At 43.4% G+C, this 19,967-nt stretch overlaps 1 protein-coding gene across 1 annotated transcript in view; it reads right to left on the bottom strand.

Annotated features, from left to right (window-relative positions):
- Positions 1-19,967, bottom strand: part of LOC101395200 (complement C3-like) — a 46,099-nt gene that overhangs the window by 9,430 nt on the left and 16,702 nt on the right. The window contains exons 20-28 of the mRNA XM_087425628.1: positions 18,787-18,929; positions 17,466-17,678; positions 14,289-14,355; positions 14,105-14,191; positions 13,127-13,330; positions 12,597-12,672; positions 12,124-12,283; positions 11,001-11,099; positions 613-769 (exon numbers count right to left, since the gene is read on the bottom strand). Of these exons, the coding sequence (XP_087281754.1) occupies positions 613-769; positions 11,001-11,099; positions 12,124-12,283; positions 12,597-12,672; positions 13,127-13,330; positions 14,105-14,191; positions 14,289-14,355; positions 17,466-17,678; positions 18,787-18,929 (1,206 nt within the window). The remainder of the gene's footprint in view (positions 1-612; positions 770-11,000; positions 11,100-12,123; positions 12,284-12,596; positions 12,673-13,126; positions 13,331-14,104; positions 14,192-14,288; positions 14,356-17,465; positions 17,679-18,786; positions 18,930-19,967) is intronic.

The following is a 19,967-nucleotide window of genomic DNA, read 5'->3' as shown; positions in this document are numbered from 1 at the left end:
ATCTCTTCAGTATACATTCAGATATGTTATATCTGTGAGCATAAACCCGGCACAGTGTCAACACTGGAACCAATGATTAAGCTCTCACTATGTGCTAGGCACTGCACTAAATTCCCTACAGCACTATCTTATCTAATACTAATTACACTTGAGATAATGATAATCTTATTAACAATACTAAAGGCAATAACAACATCAGTGATAAAGCTCTTACTGTGCGCTAGACCCTACTATCTGCACTACTTATTTAGTCTTTACAACACCCTATGATGTAGGTATCATTTTAAGATGAGATCCAGATAGGTTAAGTGATTTGTACAAGGTCACACAGTGAGAATGTGGCAGAGTGGGATTTGAATTTCAGTCTGTCTCATGTCAGAACCCATGTCTTTGCTCCTGTGTCATAGCTAGTGATCAGCATGCGCTTGTTGAATGAATAATGCAACGGACCTTCTTGTGTGACTTAGAGTGAGGACTTTTCACACCTTAGAGCCACCCATTCCAGCTTGGCTTCCACCCCAGCTCAGCTTGTAACCACATATCCCACCTCGAGATCGCCACCCTCCAACCCCAGCTGTGCATTCCTCTTTACCCCACCAGGCTGCCCCTCACCTTTGGCTGTGCTCAGAAATTTGTTGAGAAGTGGGTCCTCCAGCTTGCCTAACTGGGCCAGGGCATAGCCAGCAATGGCCACAGTATATGGTCTCCGCAAGTTGTTGTAGTGGGCTTCAATGAAGTCTCCTGCCTTAATGATGCTGCGTCCCAGGCTCTATGAGAAAGAGGATGGGGTACTCTGGTCAGGAGAGCATTGCTGCCACACACAGCTGGTAAGGATAACACAAGCATCAGTTCCTGGGCACCAGGGTGGTTTCTGTCCTTGGGACCTGTCTTAGATTTATCTATTTTTGAGGTTTCCTGGACATTTTAACCACTATGAGCTGCCTTGTTGCTGAGAACCTACAATGTGCCTGGGGCAGTCTATATACCCAGTGGTGTGCTGGTAGATGTTTAACAACCAGCTCTCCAGTGGTGGAGGAGGTGGTTATAGATTGCCAATTACTCTGGTGTAAATTCTCCCACCAGGGCCAAGTTCAAGCTATCAAAGTGGCTTCCCTGAACATGGAGTGGGGAAGAGATGCCCTAAATGGGGACTCATGAGCTAGTATGAGCAGGTTCAGCGCGCCACTGGGAACACCTCTTATCCAATCACCATCATCATCATTATCATCACCTGTCATCGTCATCACCATCATCATCACCTAACATCATCATCATCATCATCATCATCATCATCATCATCGCCAGCACTGATTATGTGCCAGTCATATATCCACTCATTAACATCATAAAATCTTGTGAGGTAAGTACTATTTTCATCACCATCGCTACTGCACAGATGAGAATACTGAGACCCAGAGAGATGAGGGGCAGAGGAAGACACCATTTGTCGTGTTTGCTGATTTCCACAGTGTAAATACCACTGTGGCTGATTTCAACCTACCAATGCAGCGTCATGAATATAGAGTTGGGAAGAGACGGGCAGTAGCACATTATTATATAGTATTTCCGCCATACGGATACAATAGACATAAATAACCACATGAGCATAGATAATGATAAAACATAGTAAAATAATTAGGAAGTGATGCATTTTAAGTGTTTATCATCTTTGTTTCTAATGCTTAATGTTTATAGTTTAATTTATTTAACTGTAAGTTTATATAATTTAATTTTAAAAAATGATTGTGTTCAACAACCTGCTTGTGAAATTCCTGGAAACTTAACAATTGGCTTTCTCAAGCTGCCTCCAGTGCAGTCGATTTGAACATTAGCAGTCTGGTTAGACAGTCTGTGCTATACTCCATTATAGTTATAACCACAGACCCTCTAGGACCAGTTCAACCAATCCCCTCTTAGCAATAGAGTAATTAAGAGTGGTTTTGCAGGAACTGAGAAACAAGCTCTTGTCCAGTTTAGGCTGGTTGAGATCACCAATTTATCAGCTGGGTCTGCACAAATGCCCGATAAGTGACCTTTTTGATGTCAAGGTGCTGAAAACTCCACCCTCAGATTGCACTAATACCATTATTTTGTGAACATGCATCTTATGAAGAGGTATGATACTTGACTACGCTTGTGCAGATCATCAATTACCTCACTTCTCCTTACCTCCGATCATCTGTCTCCACACCTCAGACTGTCCTCACCTTCATCTCATAAATTTTGCCCTGAGCCCTAGGTTGGGGAGACAGATCTGGGAGCTTATGCCTCTTGTCTCCTTGCAGATCAATCTCGCCATAAAGTCTTTTCTTTTCTCAAAAGCTGATGCCATAATAATTGGTTTTTTATGCACCTTGGGCAAGAGAACCTCAATTTTGTGCGGTAATAATTTTGGTGACCATGAAGAGACAAGGTCCTGTGACCACCTGCCCAAGGGTCTGGAGCCCCAGGCAGGTGCAGGGTCTTTTTGCTGACCCTAAGTGGCTGCCCAGACAACTTTGTTTGGAGGCTCACATGACTGGATTCTCGTTTCCCACTGTGGTGCTCCAGGCCCCCTGACACTCTTTTTTTCTTTTGAGAGAAGAAACAGCTCCTGGATCAGATGTCTTTTGGGTAAGTAACCTCGTTAAAATATGCCTGTGCCTAAATTGTCTAATAATCTCTTCAGAATTGTGGGTTAGAGTCGCCACTGGGGAGATTTTTGCTGGGTTAAAGTCCCGAGGTGAGAATTGTGGGTTTGAGTCCCACTCCATAGGAGACAACATAAAAGGGTTATAGCCACTGGGGCACTCAAGAATCAGGTTACAGTCCTGAACTCTGGGCTAGAGTCCCAGAGAATTGGATTTCTGTGTCTGCTCATGTTTGTCTATTTATGACTATTTTATTTGTTAAAATTGCCTGTTCAGGGACTCAGTTTCTCAGTGACCTGACATACTTTCTTTAGAGATTAGCTTGTTTGTTGCAGCTACCTTGGAAAAGCCCCATAAAATGGGAATAACTGTAAACAGCTGGCATGATAACCCAGGATAGGGCCAGCCCACTGGCACAGCAGTTAAGCGCGCATGCCCTGCTGCGGCGGCCCAGGGTTCACAGGTTCGGATCCTGGGCGAGCACTGATGCACTGCTTGTCAAGCCATGCTGTGGCGGCATCCCATATAAAGTAGAGGAAGATGGGCACGGAGGTTAGCCCAGGGCCAATCTTCCTCGGCAAAAGAGAGGAGGATCGGCATCAGATGTTAGCTCAGGGCTGATCTTCCTTACCAAAAAACAAACAAACAAAGATAACCCAGGATAATTTAAAACTGCACTGGCGGGCCGGCCCCATGGCTTAGCGGTTAAGTGCGCGCGCTCCACTGCTGGCGGCCCGGGTTCGGATCCGGGCATGCACCGACACACCGCTTCTCCGGCCATGCTGAGGCCGCGTCCCACATACAGCAACTAGAATGGATGTGCAACTACGACATACAACTATCTACCGGGGCTTTGGGGGAAAAATAAATAAATAAAATCTTTAAAAAAAAAAAAAACTGCACTGGCCACTTTGGGCTCTTTTTGAGCCTCCAAACCAACGAGCAAGGAAAATATTTAGTCTTTAAAGAGTCAAGTGCTCCACCTTCTGGCACAATTCCTCAAAACCTAAATGTTCCAGAAGCTATAAATATTTACCAAAAACTGCAAAATATTAACAACTTGTTCCACATCCTGAGAGCTTGACTTCATCATCATCAGGTTGGAGGCCCCAAAATATGGTTGGACAAAAATGAAGGTGCACCCCATTTTGTGGTCAGAGATGGCTGGTCAGAAATGTGAGTTGCACTCCGTATTATAGCTAAGTGTCCTGCCAATCTGCCATCAGCCTCAGGGGAATTACACTGGCCATTAGAAGGAACATTTTAATTAGATAAGATCATTTACGAAGCGCACTTAAAAGAAAAGACTTCAAAACTCCAAAGTAACCTTATCAAAAGTTTTGTTGCAAAAGGCTAATAAAAAATTTGGTTATACAATGTACCTAAAAGAAAAATATATTAGGTCGTGGCTTTACAGATGTCCCTGTAATCTACCTTCAAAGGAGAGCCCAAAACAAGCCCCTCCCAGAGTTAACGAGACTCAGAGATTTTCTGGAAAACTGCTACATTAAAGATTACTGGAACTGTTCAACACCACCGGGTAGTTATTGTTTGTCCAGACTGAAACCTGAAAAGATATTTGAAAGCATTTAGTAACTAACAATCAGAAATTTGGCCAAACCGGAAGCTGATATTCAGAGCCTGATAGGAATTTTTTTTAGGCCTTCTCCCCTAAGTTAAAATAAAACTAAGCACCCAGAAGGAAAGAAGCAAATTAGGGATGATGTAGTTGAACAGGCAGATCAATCTATAATATCATTAAATTACAACCCAATTTCTGAGGAATTAACAGCAACTGTCCTTAAAAAAAAATCCTTGCAAGACTGGAAATGCAGTTCTAGAGGCAGTTCAGATGTCACCCATTTCCTTTAATCTCAAAAAGCTTGTAACCTTTCTGGGAACTGTTGTCTAGCCCATCACCAATTCCTAAGACTTAAGGGAAAAAAAGGAAAAAAGGAAAGAAAAATGGCCATAAGAGCACCTTTACCCAAAATCTAGAAAAAATATTAGTAGAAAAAGCTTAAAACAAAATTTGGAGTCAATTATTCTTTCATAACTAGTGAGCTTTGCATTACTGTACCTGATTCATTGCAGTATTTTTAAAACAATAGCTGTGGAATCTCTGTGTATGTGTCTATATATCTTATATACATGCAATATTTTTACCTCTGGGTGGTATAATTTCTAAAAGACCTGTATTTAATTGGCTTAAAGCAAGCATTTATATAAATGTAATAGATACTAACCCAAATGTTTCTCAAGCTAATAGGATAAAAAAAATCTTTGGTAAATGAAAGTTTATATAAGTTTGTTGGTTTGATGAAAATAAGTGTCTTCTGAGTTATCAGCATTGGATATGATACAGACATGTTATCTCTGTTACAAAACTTGTTAGCAAAAATAATAACTTAGAATGATAGCTGATTTTTTCTAATGTCTCATGAAGTTTTGTAGGCAATCTAAATAATTGTTGAGAACAAGTAAACTAAATAGATGTGAAAAAGATAAAAGTTTTGGAGGGCCGGCCAAATGGCGTAGTGGTTAAGTGACTGCTCTCTGCTTTGGCGGCCCGGGGTTCAAATGTTCGGATCCCGGGTGCACACTGAGGCACCAATTGTCAAGCCATGCTGTGGCAGCATCCCATATAAAGTAGAGGAAGATGGGCACAGATGTTAGCCCAGGGCCAATCTTCCCCAGCAAAAAGAGGAAGATTGGCATTGGATGTTAGCTCAGAGCTGATCTTACTCACAAAAAACAAAACAAAACAAAACAAAGATAAAAGTTTTGGGTGAACTTTTTAATAATAATTATGTATTAGGGTGTAAGTACTTAAAATAACTTCAAAATCTTTTGGTAACTTAAAACCTTAGGGTTTTGTTAAGTTAAAAGATAAAATTTATTGAGTACCTAGGTCATTTCCACATAAGATATAATATTAAATATTAATTACTAAACATAGATTTATCTACCTTTTGGCTTCTTATTACAAAGAAACTGGAAAAATACTTGGGTTTATTGATAAACATATTTTGTGCCACACAGAGAAATTTTCCATGAGAAAGCACAAGTTTCTAGACAGTATTTGTGGTTCTGCCATTCCACAGGATGCCAATACATAAAAAAGTTAAGGAAAGTAAAATATATGTTTTAGTAAAGAAGATTTAAGGAATGAAGATATTTTTGTTTGTTTTATTAATAAAGATAAAGATAAATTTGTCCTAAAGTACTTGGAGGGAAGAAAGAAGGCATGGGAAAAATTCTGAATGTAAAAAGAAAGTTATAGGTTTGTGGAAGATGAACCCTGAAGAAAAAGTTTTGTGTATGGTCAAGTTGGCTAAGATCAAAATGAATTCAATTAAGTGAATAAGTTTTAACATCAAAAGTAGGCTGGTGCAAAATTAAAAAATTTGGTTTTCTTTCTCTGAAAAGGATAATTTCCCTGGACTCTTAGTCTGCTCTTGATAAAGATATTGTAAAAGGTTTTTCTTTACCTTTGAGTAAATCTACCTAAAAGACAGAAATTCTATTTTTTTCTCAAAATAATTTCCTATATTCTAAAAAGCTGATGTCTATTAAGGAAACTAAGGTTTTTTAATTTGTTTTTTTGTTTGTTTGTTTTGTTTTTTAACACTTAACTCTGTTTGCCTTAAACATTGTCTGTTGTAACCTTGGTTAAATGGATAACTAAGCATTGTTTCACGGTGAGCTATGATCCTATTTGACCAAGTGTTTTAAAATCTTTTGATATTTTTGACAAACTTCCTCCAAAATTCAAATCCTAAATAAAGTCTTTATTCTGACCTGAAAGCAACTTTGAGAATTTCCAATGGGGCCTGGAACTTCTCAAAGAACTTGTTCTCTCTTTCTATAAAGAGGGAGATATTAAACTAATTAGGCTTATTTGGCATGTTAAATTACATGGGAAGCATTGTCAAATAAATGATGATAATCTTTCTTAGGTTATATTGTGTGGGTAAATGTTATTAATATAAGTGTTTTAAAAATTATATAACATTCCTAAAATTCTGATCTGCCCTTGTTATCAGTCATAATTCTAGTTATTTTGAAATGTTATATGTCGCAGAAATAACCAAATTTCCTTGTCAATTGCCATTTTTAAGTCTTTTGTCATTTGCAGACAGTTATTATTTTACTCTAATGCTTTTGCAAATATGTTTCATCTTCAAAGTGATTCAGGGAAAGGACTCTGACACTTACTCTAGAATACAGGTTTCTGATAAAATTTCAGATTATAAAACTAAACTGGGTAAGAAATCAGAGAACTCTAACAGAGAAACTGATGGCCTCATAAAACTGCTAGTGGAAGATCAAGATCAAGAGTTGATTACGTGGGATTGAATGAACTAATGAGGATGATTGTAATTTTTATGACTACTTTTCATTTTAAATATTGCTGGCTTTTTAATGTTTTGTTTGTCCAGATTTAAGGAAACCTTTTCCTCTTACCTTTGTAAGCAGAATTAAAACATTTATCTCTTTCTCCCTACCTGATCCCTCCAGAATTTGGAAACCCTTGATGAGTGAATATTCTTATTTTCATGGCATACAGTTATTTGCATAAGTTCAATAAGAATCTGTTCTCCTTATAACAGGACACAATTGGAAACATTGGTTATATTACCAAGTCTTTGACTGGAATGTCATATTTGAGAGAAAGATGCATAGACTCATCTATGACCAAACAGCTTTAAGGAACAAGGGTTGACTTTATGAGACAAATAAAGTCATTTGGAAATATTGGCCTGGTACCTTGCTTACAGGGTTCCCAGCAACCCTACCAGGTGAGTAAGAAGGCCATTCCTGGGGCCGGCCCCGTGGCTTAGTGGTTAAGTGCACATGCTCCACTACTGCCGGCCCAGGTTCGGATCTCGGGCGCATACCGACGCACTGCTTCTCCAGCCATGGTGAGGCCGCATCCCACATATGGCAACTAGAAGGATGTGCAACTATGACGTACAACTATCTACTGGGGCTTTGGGGGGGAAAAAAAGGAGGAGGATTGGCAATAGATGTTAGCTCAGAGCCGGTCTTCCTCAGCAAAAAGAGGAGGATTAGCATGGATGTTAGTTCAGGGCTGATCTTCCTCACACACACAAAAAAAGAAGGCCATTCCATGGAAGGTGCAAGAACCTCAGGACATTTTGGGGAACCTCAAGAGAAAAGAGGAATCCACCCAAATCTATAGGTATTACAGGTAGACTGATGACAAGTCCTTGGCTTGGCTTTCCTGGCTGCAAGAGGCCTTTAAAGTTCAATCTGAGATTGCTTATGAAAAGTTCCAGCAAAGCAGATTTAAAAGAGACTATATGATCAACTGTTATTCTTTTTGTACTTATATAAATAATTGAGCCAAGTTTATTGAAACTAGACATTTTGCAAACCAATTATTTTTATTTATTTATTTTTTTGTGAGGAAGATCAGCTAGCTCTGAGCTAACATCCATGCCAATCCTCCTCTTTTTCCTGAGGAAGACTGGCCCTGAGATAACATCCATGCCTATCTTCCTCTACTTTATATGGGACACTGCCACAGCATGGCCTGACAAGCGGTGCATCAGTGCATGCCAGGGATCTGAACCCAGGCTGCCAGCAGTGGAGCGTGTGCACTTAACCGCTATGCCACGGGGCCGGCCCCCCAAGTAGTTTTAATTTGGCTATCTTTGGTACAAATGAGGGTGATTTTAGAGAGAAAAATTATGTTTCAATAAAAACGATAGTACACATTTATGGAGATTAGATTCTAGTTCTGTTAATTGTCTTTGAGGTTTTTGTTTTCTATCTGTAACCTGGACTGGATCCTGAATCATCCTAGTCTCTTCAAATTTTTGACTACAAATCTCCAAACTAATGTTTTCAATTTTTTCCATCCTTTTCATTTGGAATCATTGAGAACTGAAACCACCTTTTTTCCTGAAGCCCTGCAAACAGAAGCTGGACAACTTGATATAAACTTGAGAGATTCATGTCTGTTAATGTGTAATCCACTCAGAATGATACCTGAATGCCCAATGACATCATCAGAGACGTTTCAAATTACAAAAGATGCTTCAGATCTGACACCTAGAAATCTTCTTGCCTGGCTGCTCCCTGGGCTCAGAAACGGGTTATAATTTGCTTCAATCATTAACCTTCTTTTTCTTTTTGTTTCTCTGGAAATGCTTCTTATTAAATACATGGTTACTTGCTTACACAATATAGGTCTAACTTTTGGAGCCCACTTGCATCACTGCCTTCTTAAGACTGCTTCAATGAGATGGAACAACCTATGCCCCTTACCAACAGGAAGCAGCTAGAGTGGTTGTCACACCAGTTTCCTCAAGATTAAGGAATGAACAACAAGAAGGGAGACTTGTAACCATGGACCCTCTAGGACCAGTTCAACTGACTCCACCTTAGCAACGGAGAAATTAAGAGTGGTTTTTGAGGAACTGAGGAACAAACCCTTGTCCAGTTCAGGCCAGTGGAGACCACCAACCCATCAAGTGGGCCTGTGCAAATGCCTGATAAATGAACCTTTTGATGTCATGGGGCTGAAAATTCCACCCTCAGATCATACTAACACCACCCTGTCTTCTTCATGCATCCTATGAAGAGTCATGAAACATGACTATGCCTGTGCAGATCATCAATGGCCTCACTTCTCCTTATCATCTATCTCCACACCTCAAACCACCCTGCCCTTCATCTCATAAATTTTGCCCTGAGCCCTGGACTGGGGAGACAGATCTGAGAGCTTATGCCTCCTGTCTCCTTGCAGATCGATCTCACAATAAAGCCTTTCGTTCTAAAAAGTGGATGCCATAATAATTGGCTCTTTGTGCACATCGGGCAAGAGAACCTCAATTTTGTGTGGTAACATGATAGTGCTATGTTGTAGTAGAAAATGTTGCTATGTTGTAGTAGAAACTAATCCTTTTGCCTGCCCAGCTGTCTCTCCTCCATCTACCCTTGACTTTGGTAGGAACTTCTTCTCCTCCCTTTCATTCACACAGCAAAAGTGGAAGCAGCCATACGTGCCCACTGAGACCTACTTCCTGGCTTCAGCTGATTGGTTCAGGGGTGATCACCTGACCCAGGCTGAGCCAATCAGAACCCTTCCCTGGGAATCTGAAAGCTCTAGCCTTAGTTTGGTTATTTCCCCAAGGAAGGCAGCCATGTCCTGCCAGGCAGGCTGGGTGACATGGAAAGCTGAATTATTGGTCAAAAGGGAATGAAGGACACAGGAGAGAAGAACAGAACATTCTGGCAGAGTCCCTGAGGCCACTTTCATCTTTGCACTTGATAAATCCTTCAGTCCTTAGAACAAATCCCCCACCTATTTTTGTATAACCTGGGTCACATGTTTGTTACATCTAGGACAACTCAGAGAGTCCTAAAAAATACAAAGATTATTATTCTGTTTTACAGCTGCACACACTGAGACCCAGCAAGGGGAAGTGTCTGAGAGTCAGGATATGAAGCCAGATATGTCTGACCCTACAGCCCTAACACTGTGTCTTTTCAACCATAATTTCTCTCAAATCTGCAATATTTGAACCAGAGAGGCCCAGGTCCCTGTTGGGCATTAAAGGTAACAGCCCCTGTATTTGCTTCCCGCTTCACTGGCCTTCTTCCCTCCATCTCTTTTCTGGGGTCCTGAGAAGGGAGAAGCAGCTGGTTGAAGGTGGGATCCTGGAGTTCCCCACTCGGGAAGCTAAAGGTCAAACAACCCCCTCTCAAACCCCAGGACAAAGCAGATGGAGCGATTACAGACTCTCAGGAGCCCATCTTTCTAAGCTTCTCTGCTTCAAAACCAAAACCAGAGGAAAAGGGGACAGTGATGAGGCAACATTTTAAATCATTTCTTGTTTAGGGTCATGGACCCATTTGAAAATCTCCTGAAAGATCCCCCAGGCTGAGGAAATAGTCTCAATGTTTTTTTAGCTCTGTGTCTTGGGTTTTCTTTAGAGAAACAGAAAATATACAAATGTACTGATTATGTAGGTGGGATGTGGAAAGCCAGCTGAAGGGGCTTTTGTTAAACTTGGCTAAAACTCTCTAAAAATGGTAAAGCAAGAAGAAAGGACCCCATCTTTAATCTCTTTGTGTCTTGTTTTCTCATCTGTAAACCGGGGACAGTAAGAGTAGCCAACTTCTTGGGCTTTTAGAAGGATTACAAGACTTAAATATGTGAAGCTCTTAGATGAGTGTGTTAATTACCCAATAAATATTAGGCATTATCATGGCCACGTGCTGGCAGTTATTGTACTGGGGAGGACAGGAAACCTCCTGAATGCAACACCTCACCCTCCAAAGTAGAAATGCCTTGGTTAAGGGAGAGGAGGGAGGGAGAGGATGGGGAACACTTACGTTGACCTGTCCCTCGCAAATATCTTTAGCCTCTTGCAGCGCAATGAGAACAAAGGCTGTGAGGGCCACCTCTTTCTCCTCGGCTTTCCGGAAGCCACCCTAGAGTGGGAAGCAGGAAGCAAGAATAAGGTCATCAGTGTATCCCCACATGCCAACCAACCCCCCCTGTGGGATCAGCAGGTCAAAGCAAGGCTGGTTCTCTCCCCAGTGTCTCTTCAGGAGGGCCAAACTCTTTAGAATTCATTCATTCTGCAAATGTCGCTGGTGCTGTGGATACGATGGTGGATAAAAACAGGCAGCAGCCCCAGCCCTCACAGAACTCCCTGTCTAATAGGGTAGACAGACACAAACCAACCAGCCTACCAACAGATATATAGTTACAAACTGATGAGTGCTGTGCAGGAGAAGTGGATGAGGCAGTGAGAAGGGATAGTTGGAATATGACTCAGTTGGGCAGTTTAGGAAAGGTGTTCCTGAGAGATGACAGATGGAGCCACGATCTGAAGAGTGAGTAGGAGTCAACTCTCAAAGAGGGCAGGGGTTAGCATGCCAGGCAGTGGGAACTGCATGTGCAAAGGCCCTGTGACTGGAGACAGCAAGGCTCCTAGCAGTACAGATGGAGTGTGGAGACAGAGGGCAAGGCTGAGGCTGGAAGCCTGAAAAGGCAGGCTAAGGCAGGGGTTCTCCAGCTTACACGCTCATCAGCATCACCTCAGTGGGCTTGTTAAAATTCTGATTCCTAGGCCCCGCCCCTTAAGTTTCTGATTCAGTGCATCTGGAGTCCAGCCCAAGAAGGTGCATTTCTAAGAAGTTTGCAGGTGGATGCTGATACTGCTGGCCTGGGGACCACACTTTGAGAACCACAGGCCTAAAGAGTTCTGTGTCTGTGTTTATTTTAAGGGCAATGGGGAACCAAGGGACTTTCATTTTGCATTGGACTCTGCAGGACTCACCAGGTTTTTGCAAAGGAGGAATGACACTCTTGGCTCCTTTATTTCCCTGGTCCCCCCGCCCCCACTACAGCAAATTGGGCAGTGTGCAGATGGGGGAGTCTTTATCCTCTCCATCCTGTGAGGCTTAGGTGCCCCTCTTCCCCAGCCTGCCCTGAATTCCTGCCTCTTACAATCATTTCTTGATGTATCACGGGACCATCCTCCTGGAAGACTCCATCCGGCTTCTGCTTCTGCAGGATCAGCCATTTGACAGCCCCGCAGAGGACCTGGGAGTCGATGGCGATGAGGTTGGAGGCCAGAGAGAAGACCTTGACCACATAGGCTGTCAGCCTGGAGGCGGGCACAGAGCGTGAGCCAATCGGCTCTGGGATCCAGAGACGGACATCCCAGGCAGCCAATGAGCAGAGAGGGGCAGGGCTGATTTCCCTTCCCAGGGCTCACGACCCAATACTGCATGCAGTGGGTGATTAACGCTTGATAATTGCAGGTCACTCAGCCAGCGGGTGCCTTGACTCTGCTGGTGGAGGGATCCAGTCGCAGAGGGCTGTGTGGGCGAGGCTCCCTAGACCACCACAGGCCGGGATCCAGGCCCTGATCAGGGGTGTACAAGCCCAGGATGGGCAAGCAGACCGTGGCGACTCACCAGGTGCTGGCTGGCCGGTTCTGGAAGGCTGCAAATGCTGAGCTGGGTTGTCTGAAGGCCAGCTGCTGGGTGTACCCTGCAGAGAAGGGAGAAATGTCGCCAGAGGAACAGGGGCTGAGTGGAGGGTGTGGCTGGTGTGTCGCCAGGCAGGGGACAAGGGGTTTAGAGAGGTTCAAGGATTCTATGGGGGGGGGACAGGGGTTCAGAGAGGAAAGAGGGGGCTCAGGGCAGGGGAGGGATGTCTGGTAGGGAGGGGAGCTTAAAGGGGGGTAGGACTTAGATGGGGTTAGGGACCAGAGAAAGGGAGGGGAAGGAGTTCTCAGAGGAGACGGGGTTCAGAGAGTGGAGGGTCCTCAAGGGGGTTTGGGGGCAAGGGCCTCAGTGGGGGAAGGAGCTCCGAGAGGGGGCTCAAAGGGGTCAGGGGGTCTCAGAGAAGGGCGGACCCTCGATAGGAGGCAGAGTCTCAGGGAAGGTAAAGCTCAAAGAGGGAGCAGGTGGGTTGTGTCTCTAAGAGGCGCGGGGGCACATACCCTTTTTGATGAGCTCCAAGGCCTCCCGTCGCTTCTCCAGACCGAACTTCTCCCACTGCTCGGTGTGGTCCAGGTAATGCACTGCGATGACCGTGGGCGTCATGCCGATCATGTTCTGCTCCCCGCAGCCCGAGGGGGTCACAATGAGGTGCTTCAAACGCTCCCCTTCGACAGCGTCTTCTGCCATCTGGGCCACTGGGGTCCCTGCAGCCGGGCGGGAGGTCGGCACTCAGGCCAGGTGACCCACCATGGTGTGGGGTGGGATGGGAGGGTCGGGGCTGCCCCCACTGTTCTCAGGCTCCGACCAGCGAGGGCCAAGGGGTCAGAGACAGCTGGGGGGCATGTGATAGCAGGCAGAGCTGTATGACTCAGTGGCTGGAGGGGGGGAGGTCTGCCTTTGTGGGGGTGAGGGCTTGTGCTTCACAGGGGCACTCCAGTCCTGGGTCCTCTTGTGACACCAGTGGTAAATTAACTCCAGTAACAATAGTCATGGCTACTAATATGTGCTTACTGCTATTTGCCAGGCTCTGTTCTCAGAGAACACCATATAGTATCTCATTTAATCCTCCCAACAACCCTTAGATATAGATACTATTATTCTCCCCCATCACAGATGAGGAAACCAAGGGTCTCTCCTCAAAACATTACATCTCACAGGTTGCAAGGTGCCTTTCCAGCTCCTTCTTGTCCCTTCTCACCCCAGTCCTCCCTCCTGGGCAATTGGTTCCAGAATTTCTGCTCTTGGACTATACTGCTCCTCATTTAAATGTCTTCATCAGTGAAAGCTATTTGCTGAACTACATGCTGCCTGGAGCCTTTTATAAAACAGATCAAGGAGGAGTTGTTCTAGCTGAAGTGAAGGAGGGATACGCGGGTGTTAAATATCCCCAGAATAGATGGAACTGGGTTCCCTTCGGGGGTCACAGCCCGCCTGACACCTTCCTGGGCCCCATGTGCTCAGGGCCAAGAGCATCTCACCTTGCAGGAGGATCTTGGTCTCCGACTCCGTGTCTGGGACTTGGTCGCTGAGGTCTGCAGCAGGGACCTCTTCTCGCTGCTCTCCATCTGCCAGATGAATGGGAGACCCCGATGGCACCAGCCCCCTCCCACCACACCCTGCACCACCCCCCAGGTCCCACCCCCTCTCCAGTGGCTGACTCACTTTTACCCAGGTGTTCTGGATCCAGTGTGCGAATGGCCACGGTTTTGTTGACTCTGATTCCTTCCGGCTGGATGGTGTTGGGGGCAGGAGGGGTTGGGTGAATGAAAGGACAGACAGACAGACAGCTGGTCAGCAGGGCACTGTTGTTCTGGGGATTACTGTAGCAGAGGCATGATGGCATTCACCCTGTCTTAGCTGTGTGACTGGGAGCCAGTCACTCAGCCTCTCTGTCCCTCAGCTTCCTTCCTTATAAGGAAGAGGCAACACAAACACCTACTTCATACTGTTGTCATGAGAATTAAGTTAGAAATTAATAACAAAATAACAAAACCTTGTGAAATCTTCCTATGTGCCTAGAGGCTTTCTTTACTTGGTTTAACTCATTTGCTCTTCACAATGTCAACTTAAAAGGCAAATATTGGCCAGTTATTTTACCCTCAAAATGAGTTTACTCGGGAATAGCCAAAGGAATTGCAATTCAGGGCCAAAGAAATTGCAAGTCAGGAGGTGCCTGCTACGGCAAACCATAGACAAATCCAGCTAACAAAGGAGAGGAGCTTCTTTTATAGAGAAAAGGGGGAGTAGGGAGGGGCTGTTCTAAAGAAAGTCCATTGGTCGAAAGTAACAGTTCAGGGCAGCGGCGGCTTCTCATTGGCTGAGCTGGGGCTTTTCTCACTGGCTGAGCTGGGGCTTTTCTCATTGGCTGGACTGTTGCCCAGTGCCGAGAGAAATCTTCCTTCTGTAAAGTCATTTACTTCCTCTCCAAGGTACAAGCTTAAATCTCTTCCTGTTTGGTGTAATTGACCATGTGTGATAGGGCATGAGAGCTCCCTCTACAGGCCTTCCTGACTCCAATATAGTTACAGTTTCTTTTATTGATTTCCACAAGAACCCAGTGGGGGTGGGTATTGCTATTACCACTCCCATTTTAAAGATGGGGAAACTGGGGTACAGAGAGGTGAAGTAACTTGCTCAAGGTCACACACTACAAGGTTTGAACCTTGAAATCTGGCTCCAGACTCTGTTTTTAACCCACTGCTTCTCGATGAGATAAATAAAATAAATTTTTAAAAATTAAATTAGGGCCGGCTCCGTGGCTTGGCGGTTAAGTGCGCGCACTCTGATGCTGGCGGCCCGGGTTCGGATCCCGGGCACGCCCCAAGGCACCACTTCTCCGTCCAACCCGAGGCCGAGTCCCACGTACAGCAACTAGAAGGATGTGAACCTATGACATACAACTGTCTACTGGGGCTTTGGGGGGGAAAAATGAATAAATAAAAATCTTTAAAAAAAAATTAAATTAAATTAAAAATTTTAGAATAAAATAAAATTTAAAACTATAGTAATAATTAAATAATAATAAATAATAAAATAAACAAAACAAAAATAAATAAAAGAATGTGCCTAAATACTTAGCACAGAGCCTAGCACACAGTAAGCACTCAATTAAAACAGGAGCCGTTTTAATTAGTATCAAAGGCCCAACTAAAGCTCTCATGTGTCTACAGATAAACCTCCATGGTGGACAGTGGCTGTTTTTGCCTTCCCCGAGCCTATTCTCCTTTCATCTGGTTATAATGCCCAGATTTTCCTTTGCAGACTGAGTTTAGTCCAGTGGCTTGCGGGTAAATACTTAACATGCAGCTTTGGGAAGAAAAGACGCTGATTTGTTGCGCTGCCAATTTCCATCCTGTAAATATCCCTGCCATGATGGATTTCAAGCTACCAGTGTGAGTGAGTGCAGAATTGGAAAGTGATGGGCACACTGGCTCTTGGGAGCTGGGCCATGCAGGCTCTAGCACAGTGCTGGGCTTTCTCCCCACCAGTGCCCTGCTGAGCCAAATTGGAGCCAGAGGCAAAAGGAAAAACGTGTGCCCCTAAATATACCTAAATATTTTTAGGTATTTTTTTAATGGCTAATTTTATTCCAGAACATTAAAGTAGTTGAAAAAATATGAGTTTGTTTCCCTTAAAGCCAGGGAAGAAAAATTATAATAAATTCTAGTTTGGGTATAAATCAAACATTTTAATAGAAAATCACAGTCAGTTTTAATACATTTGGTTTTCAGTGTTTCAATATTTTTTCCAACTACTTTAACATTTGGGGGAAAAATTAATCATTAAAATATATACATAGGCATGTCTATGGGGGCACTCATTTTTCCTTTTGCTTCAGGCTCCTGTATAGCTTGGCTTGATACTGTCAGATCCTGTCTCTATTTAAAATTTTAATATTTTGTTGGTCACAGATATTTTTGGCATTGATTTTGATTTCTTAAAATATTGCATTAAAATATTTTTATCTTGTTTATAATCTCACGTCTTGCTTTAAAATATTAATGAGATGATAAAAGACATTTTTATTGATGATTTTTATCTCCTATGTATTGTATTTTATTTATTTTTTTTTTTTATTTTAACCATCCACTGTTTTATTTTATTTATTTATTTATTTGTGAGGAAGATCAGCCGTGAGCTAACATCCATGCCAATCGTCCTCTTTTTGCTGAGGAAGACTGGCCCTGAGCTAACATCCGTGCTGATCTTCCTACACTTTATGTGGGATGCTGCCACAGTATGGCCTGACAAGCGCTGCATCGGTGTGCGCCCAGGATCCGAACCCGGGCCGCCAGCAGTGGAGCGAGCACACTTAACCACTACGCCACGGGGCCGGCCCCTCTTCTATGTATTTTAAAGTATTCCACAGTGTGGGAAATAGTAGAAACATAACTGTTAATGTACTTTTTCAGGTAAAAATCATAGGTAAAAATAGAAGTTTCCTATGTTCTTGCATCGTATATTACTGCTTTATAAAGTTTGCTCTGTGAAATATGTTTTCCCAAGATTTTTAAAATCAAAAGAAAAACCCTATACTGAAACGTGTCACAAAATATCATACTGGATATTAAAACGTATTTTAAAGAAAACATATATTATTGGTCTTTATTACTGAGCTTTTGGGTACCCCATAAAATTCTGTGCCTGAGGTGAGTGCCTCACTTGGCTCACCCTCATCCTGGCCCTGATTCTGAACTTCTAGGACTCCTGAATTTCCCATGCTGGACAGTGGACACCCTTCATGTCTCAGAGCCTGGGTCTCCAAACTGAGTTGACAGCACAGGGAGGACAGGAGCCTTTCCTGAAGGACAAGGGGCAGCAGGTGCCCCAAAGACTCACCACGACCTTCAGGGTCTTCTTGACACCATCGCTGATGAAGTGGTGATAGACAGCAGCCTTGACCTCCACCTCCTGTAGGCCAGTCTTCAAGGGCACAATGACATAAGGCACAGCCAGCGAGGACTTGGGCGGGATCGTCACAGTCTGCTGGTGGCGCCTCTTGGCGGTGGCCAGGCTGCAGAAGGCTGGATTGTGGAGGAGTTCCACCCTCACCTACAGAGGAAAGAGAGTATCAAGTCAGGTGCATGTACATCATAATGACTATAATTCACAAGCCATAAAATAACAAGTGTTGGAGAGGATGGGGAGAAAAGGGAACTCTTATACACTGCTGGTGAGAGTCCAAACTGGTGCAGCCACTGTGGAAAACAGTATGGAGATTCCTCAAAAAATTAAGACTAGAACTACCATATGATCCAGCTATTCCACTGCTGGGTATTTATCCAAAGAACATGAAAATACGAATGCATAAAGATATATGCACCCCTGTGTTCATTGCAGCATTATTTGCAATATCCAAGACTTGGAAGCAACCTAGGTGCCCATGAAGGGAGGAATGGATAAAGAAGGTGTGGTGTATATATACACACAATGGAATACTACTCAGCCATAAAAAAAGGATGATATCTGGGGGCTGACCCAGTGGTGTAGTGGTTAAGTTCGCATGCTCCCCTTCAGCAGCCTGGGGTTTGTGGGTTTGGATCCTGGGCACGGACTGACACATCACTCATCAAGCCATGCTGTGGCCGCATCCCACATATAAAGTAGAGGAAGATGGGCATGGATGTTAGCCCAGGGCCAGTCTTCCTCAGCAAAAAAGAGGAGGATTGGCAACAGATGTGAGCTCAGGGCTAATCTTCCTCACACACACAGAAAGGGATGAAATCTGGTCATTTGTGAAAACACGGATGGCCCTTGAGGGTATTATGCTAAGCAAAATAAGTCAGAGGGAGAAAGTCAAATACCGTATGATCTCACTCATAAATAGAAGATAACAACAACAACAAACAAACACATAGAGACAGAGATTGGATTGGTGGTTACCAGAATGGAAGGGGGGAGGGAGGAGGGTGAAAGGGATGATTAGGCACGTATGTGGTGATGGACAGTTATTAGTCTTTGGTTGGTGAACATGATGTAATCTACACAGAAATCAAAATACAATGATGTACACCTGAAATTTAGATAATGTTATAAACCAATGTTACCGCAATAAAAAAAAAGAAATTTGCAAACAACACACAAACAAAAAAGGCAGGGGCATGTGCCACGGTTCCCCGCTTCGTGCCCCTCACCGTGCCCCCTCCATCCCAGGGCTCACCTTGAGCTCCTCCGCCTCCCGGTAGTTGTAGAGAACAGCTCGGATCTCCACTTGCTCATTGCGCACGACGGAGTAGGGTAGCCGCAGGTCAATGAAGAAGTCTTGCATCACTGTGACCTCATAGGGGTCAGCCACGCAGATCCCTGCCCGGGGAGAAACGGAACATGGAGTGTCAGTGGTGGGAGGTGGGCAGGGTCGACAAGGTCCAAGTTTGAGTCCAAATTCCTGCCCCTCCCAGGGTCTCAGTGCTTACCCCTGACCATAGGAGCTGTCCCAAGCCTGGCCTGTCTTTGCAGAAGCCCAGAGACTAAGCAATGCTAATGGTGATAAATTACAGATGGTGGTGGGGGCTGGGAGTTGCCATGATTTAGTGATTCTCATTTCTTTGTAATTTTACTCCAAGATAGATGTGCAGGAGGGAAGAAGCCATAATTGAAGGGTCCATATCTGCACTCTCTAGAATGGTAGCCCCAAGTCCCTTGTGGTCACTGGGCACTTGAAATGTGGCTAGCTCGAGTGGGCACTGGACTCCTTCTTTTATTTCATTTAATTAACTCAGAATTAAAAGTAAAAACCAATGCTCATGTGAATATACTAAAAATCACTGAATTGTGCACTTTCAAATGGTAACTTTTATAGTATGTAAATTATATCTCAATTTTTAAAATGATGCTTGATTCAGTGATTGAAAAACGTTCAAGTACGTTTCGAACAACTTGGGTACGCTAATTTACCTTTTCAACTGTAAATTTTATGAATCCTAAAGTATAGATCAAAGTATTTCCCAAGAAAAGCCGGCAATCCTAACTGAGATGCACTGTAAGTAAGAAATACAAGCCAGATTTCAAAGGTTCAGTACAAATAAAAGTAAAATATATCATTCATAATTTTGAGATATTAATAAGGTATTCATAACTATTAATAGATTTATGATTGTAACATTATTATTAGTGTTGTAGTGGTTTTGCAAATTTTTACAAAATGTTGAAAGGATAATATTTTGGATATATTTGGGTTAAGTAAAATGTATTACTAAAATTGATTCCACCCACTTTTTTCTATGGCCCTACTTGAAAATTTAAAATGACGTATATGGCTCACATTGTATTTCTATTGGACAATGCTGATCTACACTGAGCATAAATGATGCTAAAAACATGGTTACTTGTGACACAACAGTT

The sequence above is a fragment of the Ceratotherium simum genome, chromosome 39, assembly GCF_057802395.1.
Source record: "Ceratotherium simum simum isolate JZ-2026a chromosome 39, ASM5780239v1, whole genome shotgun sequence".
Taxonomy (NCBI): Eukaryota; Metazoa; Chordata; class Mammalia; order Perissodactyla; family Rhinocerotidae; genus Ceratotherium; species Ceratotherium simum.
This window is presented reverse-complemented; position numbering and strand designations above follow the sequence as displayed.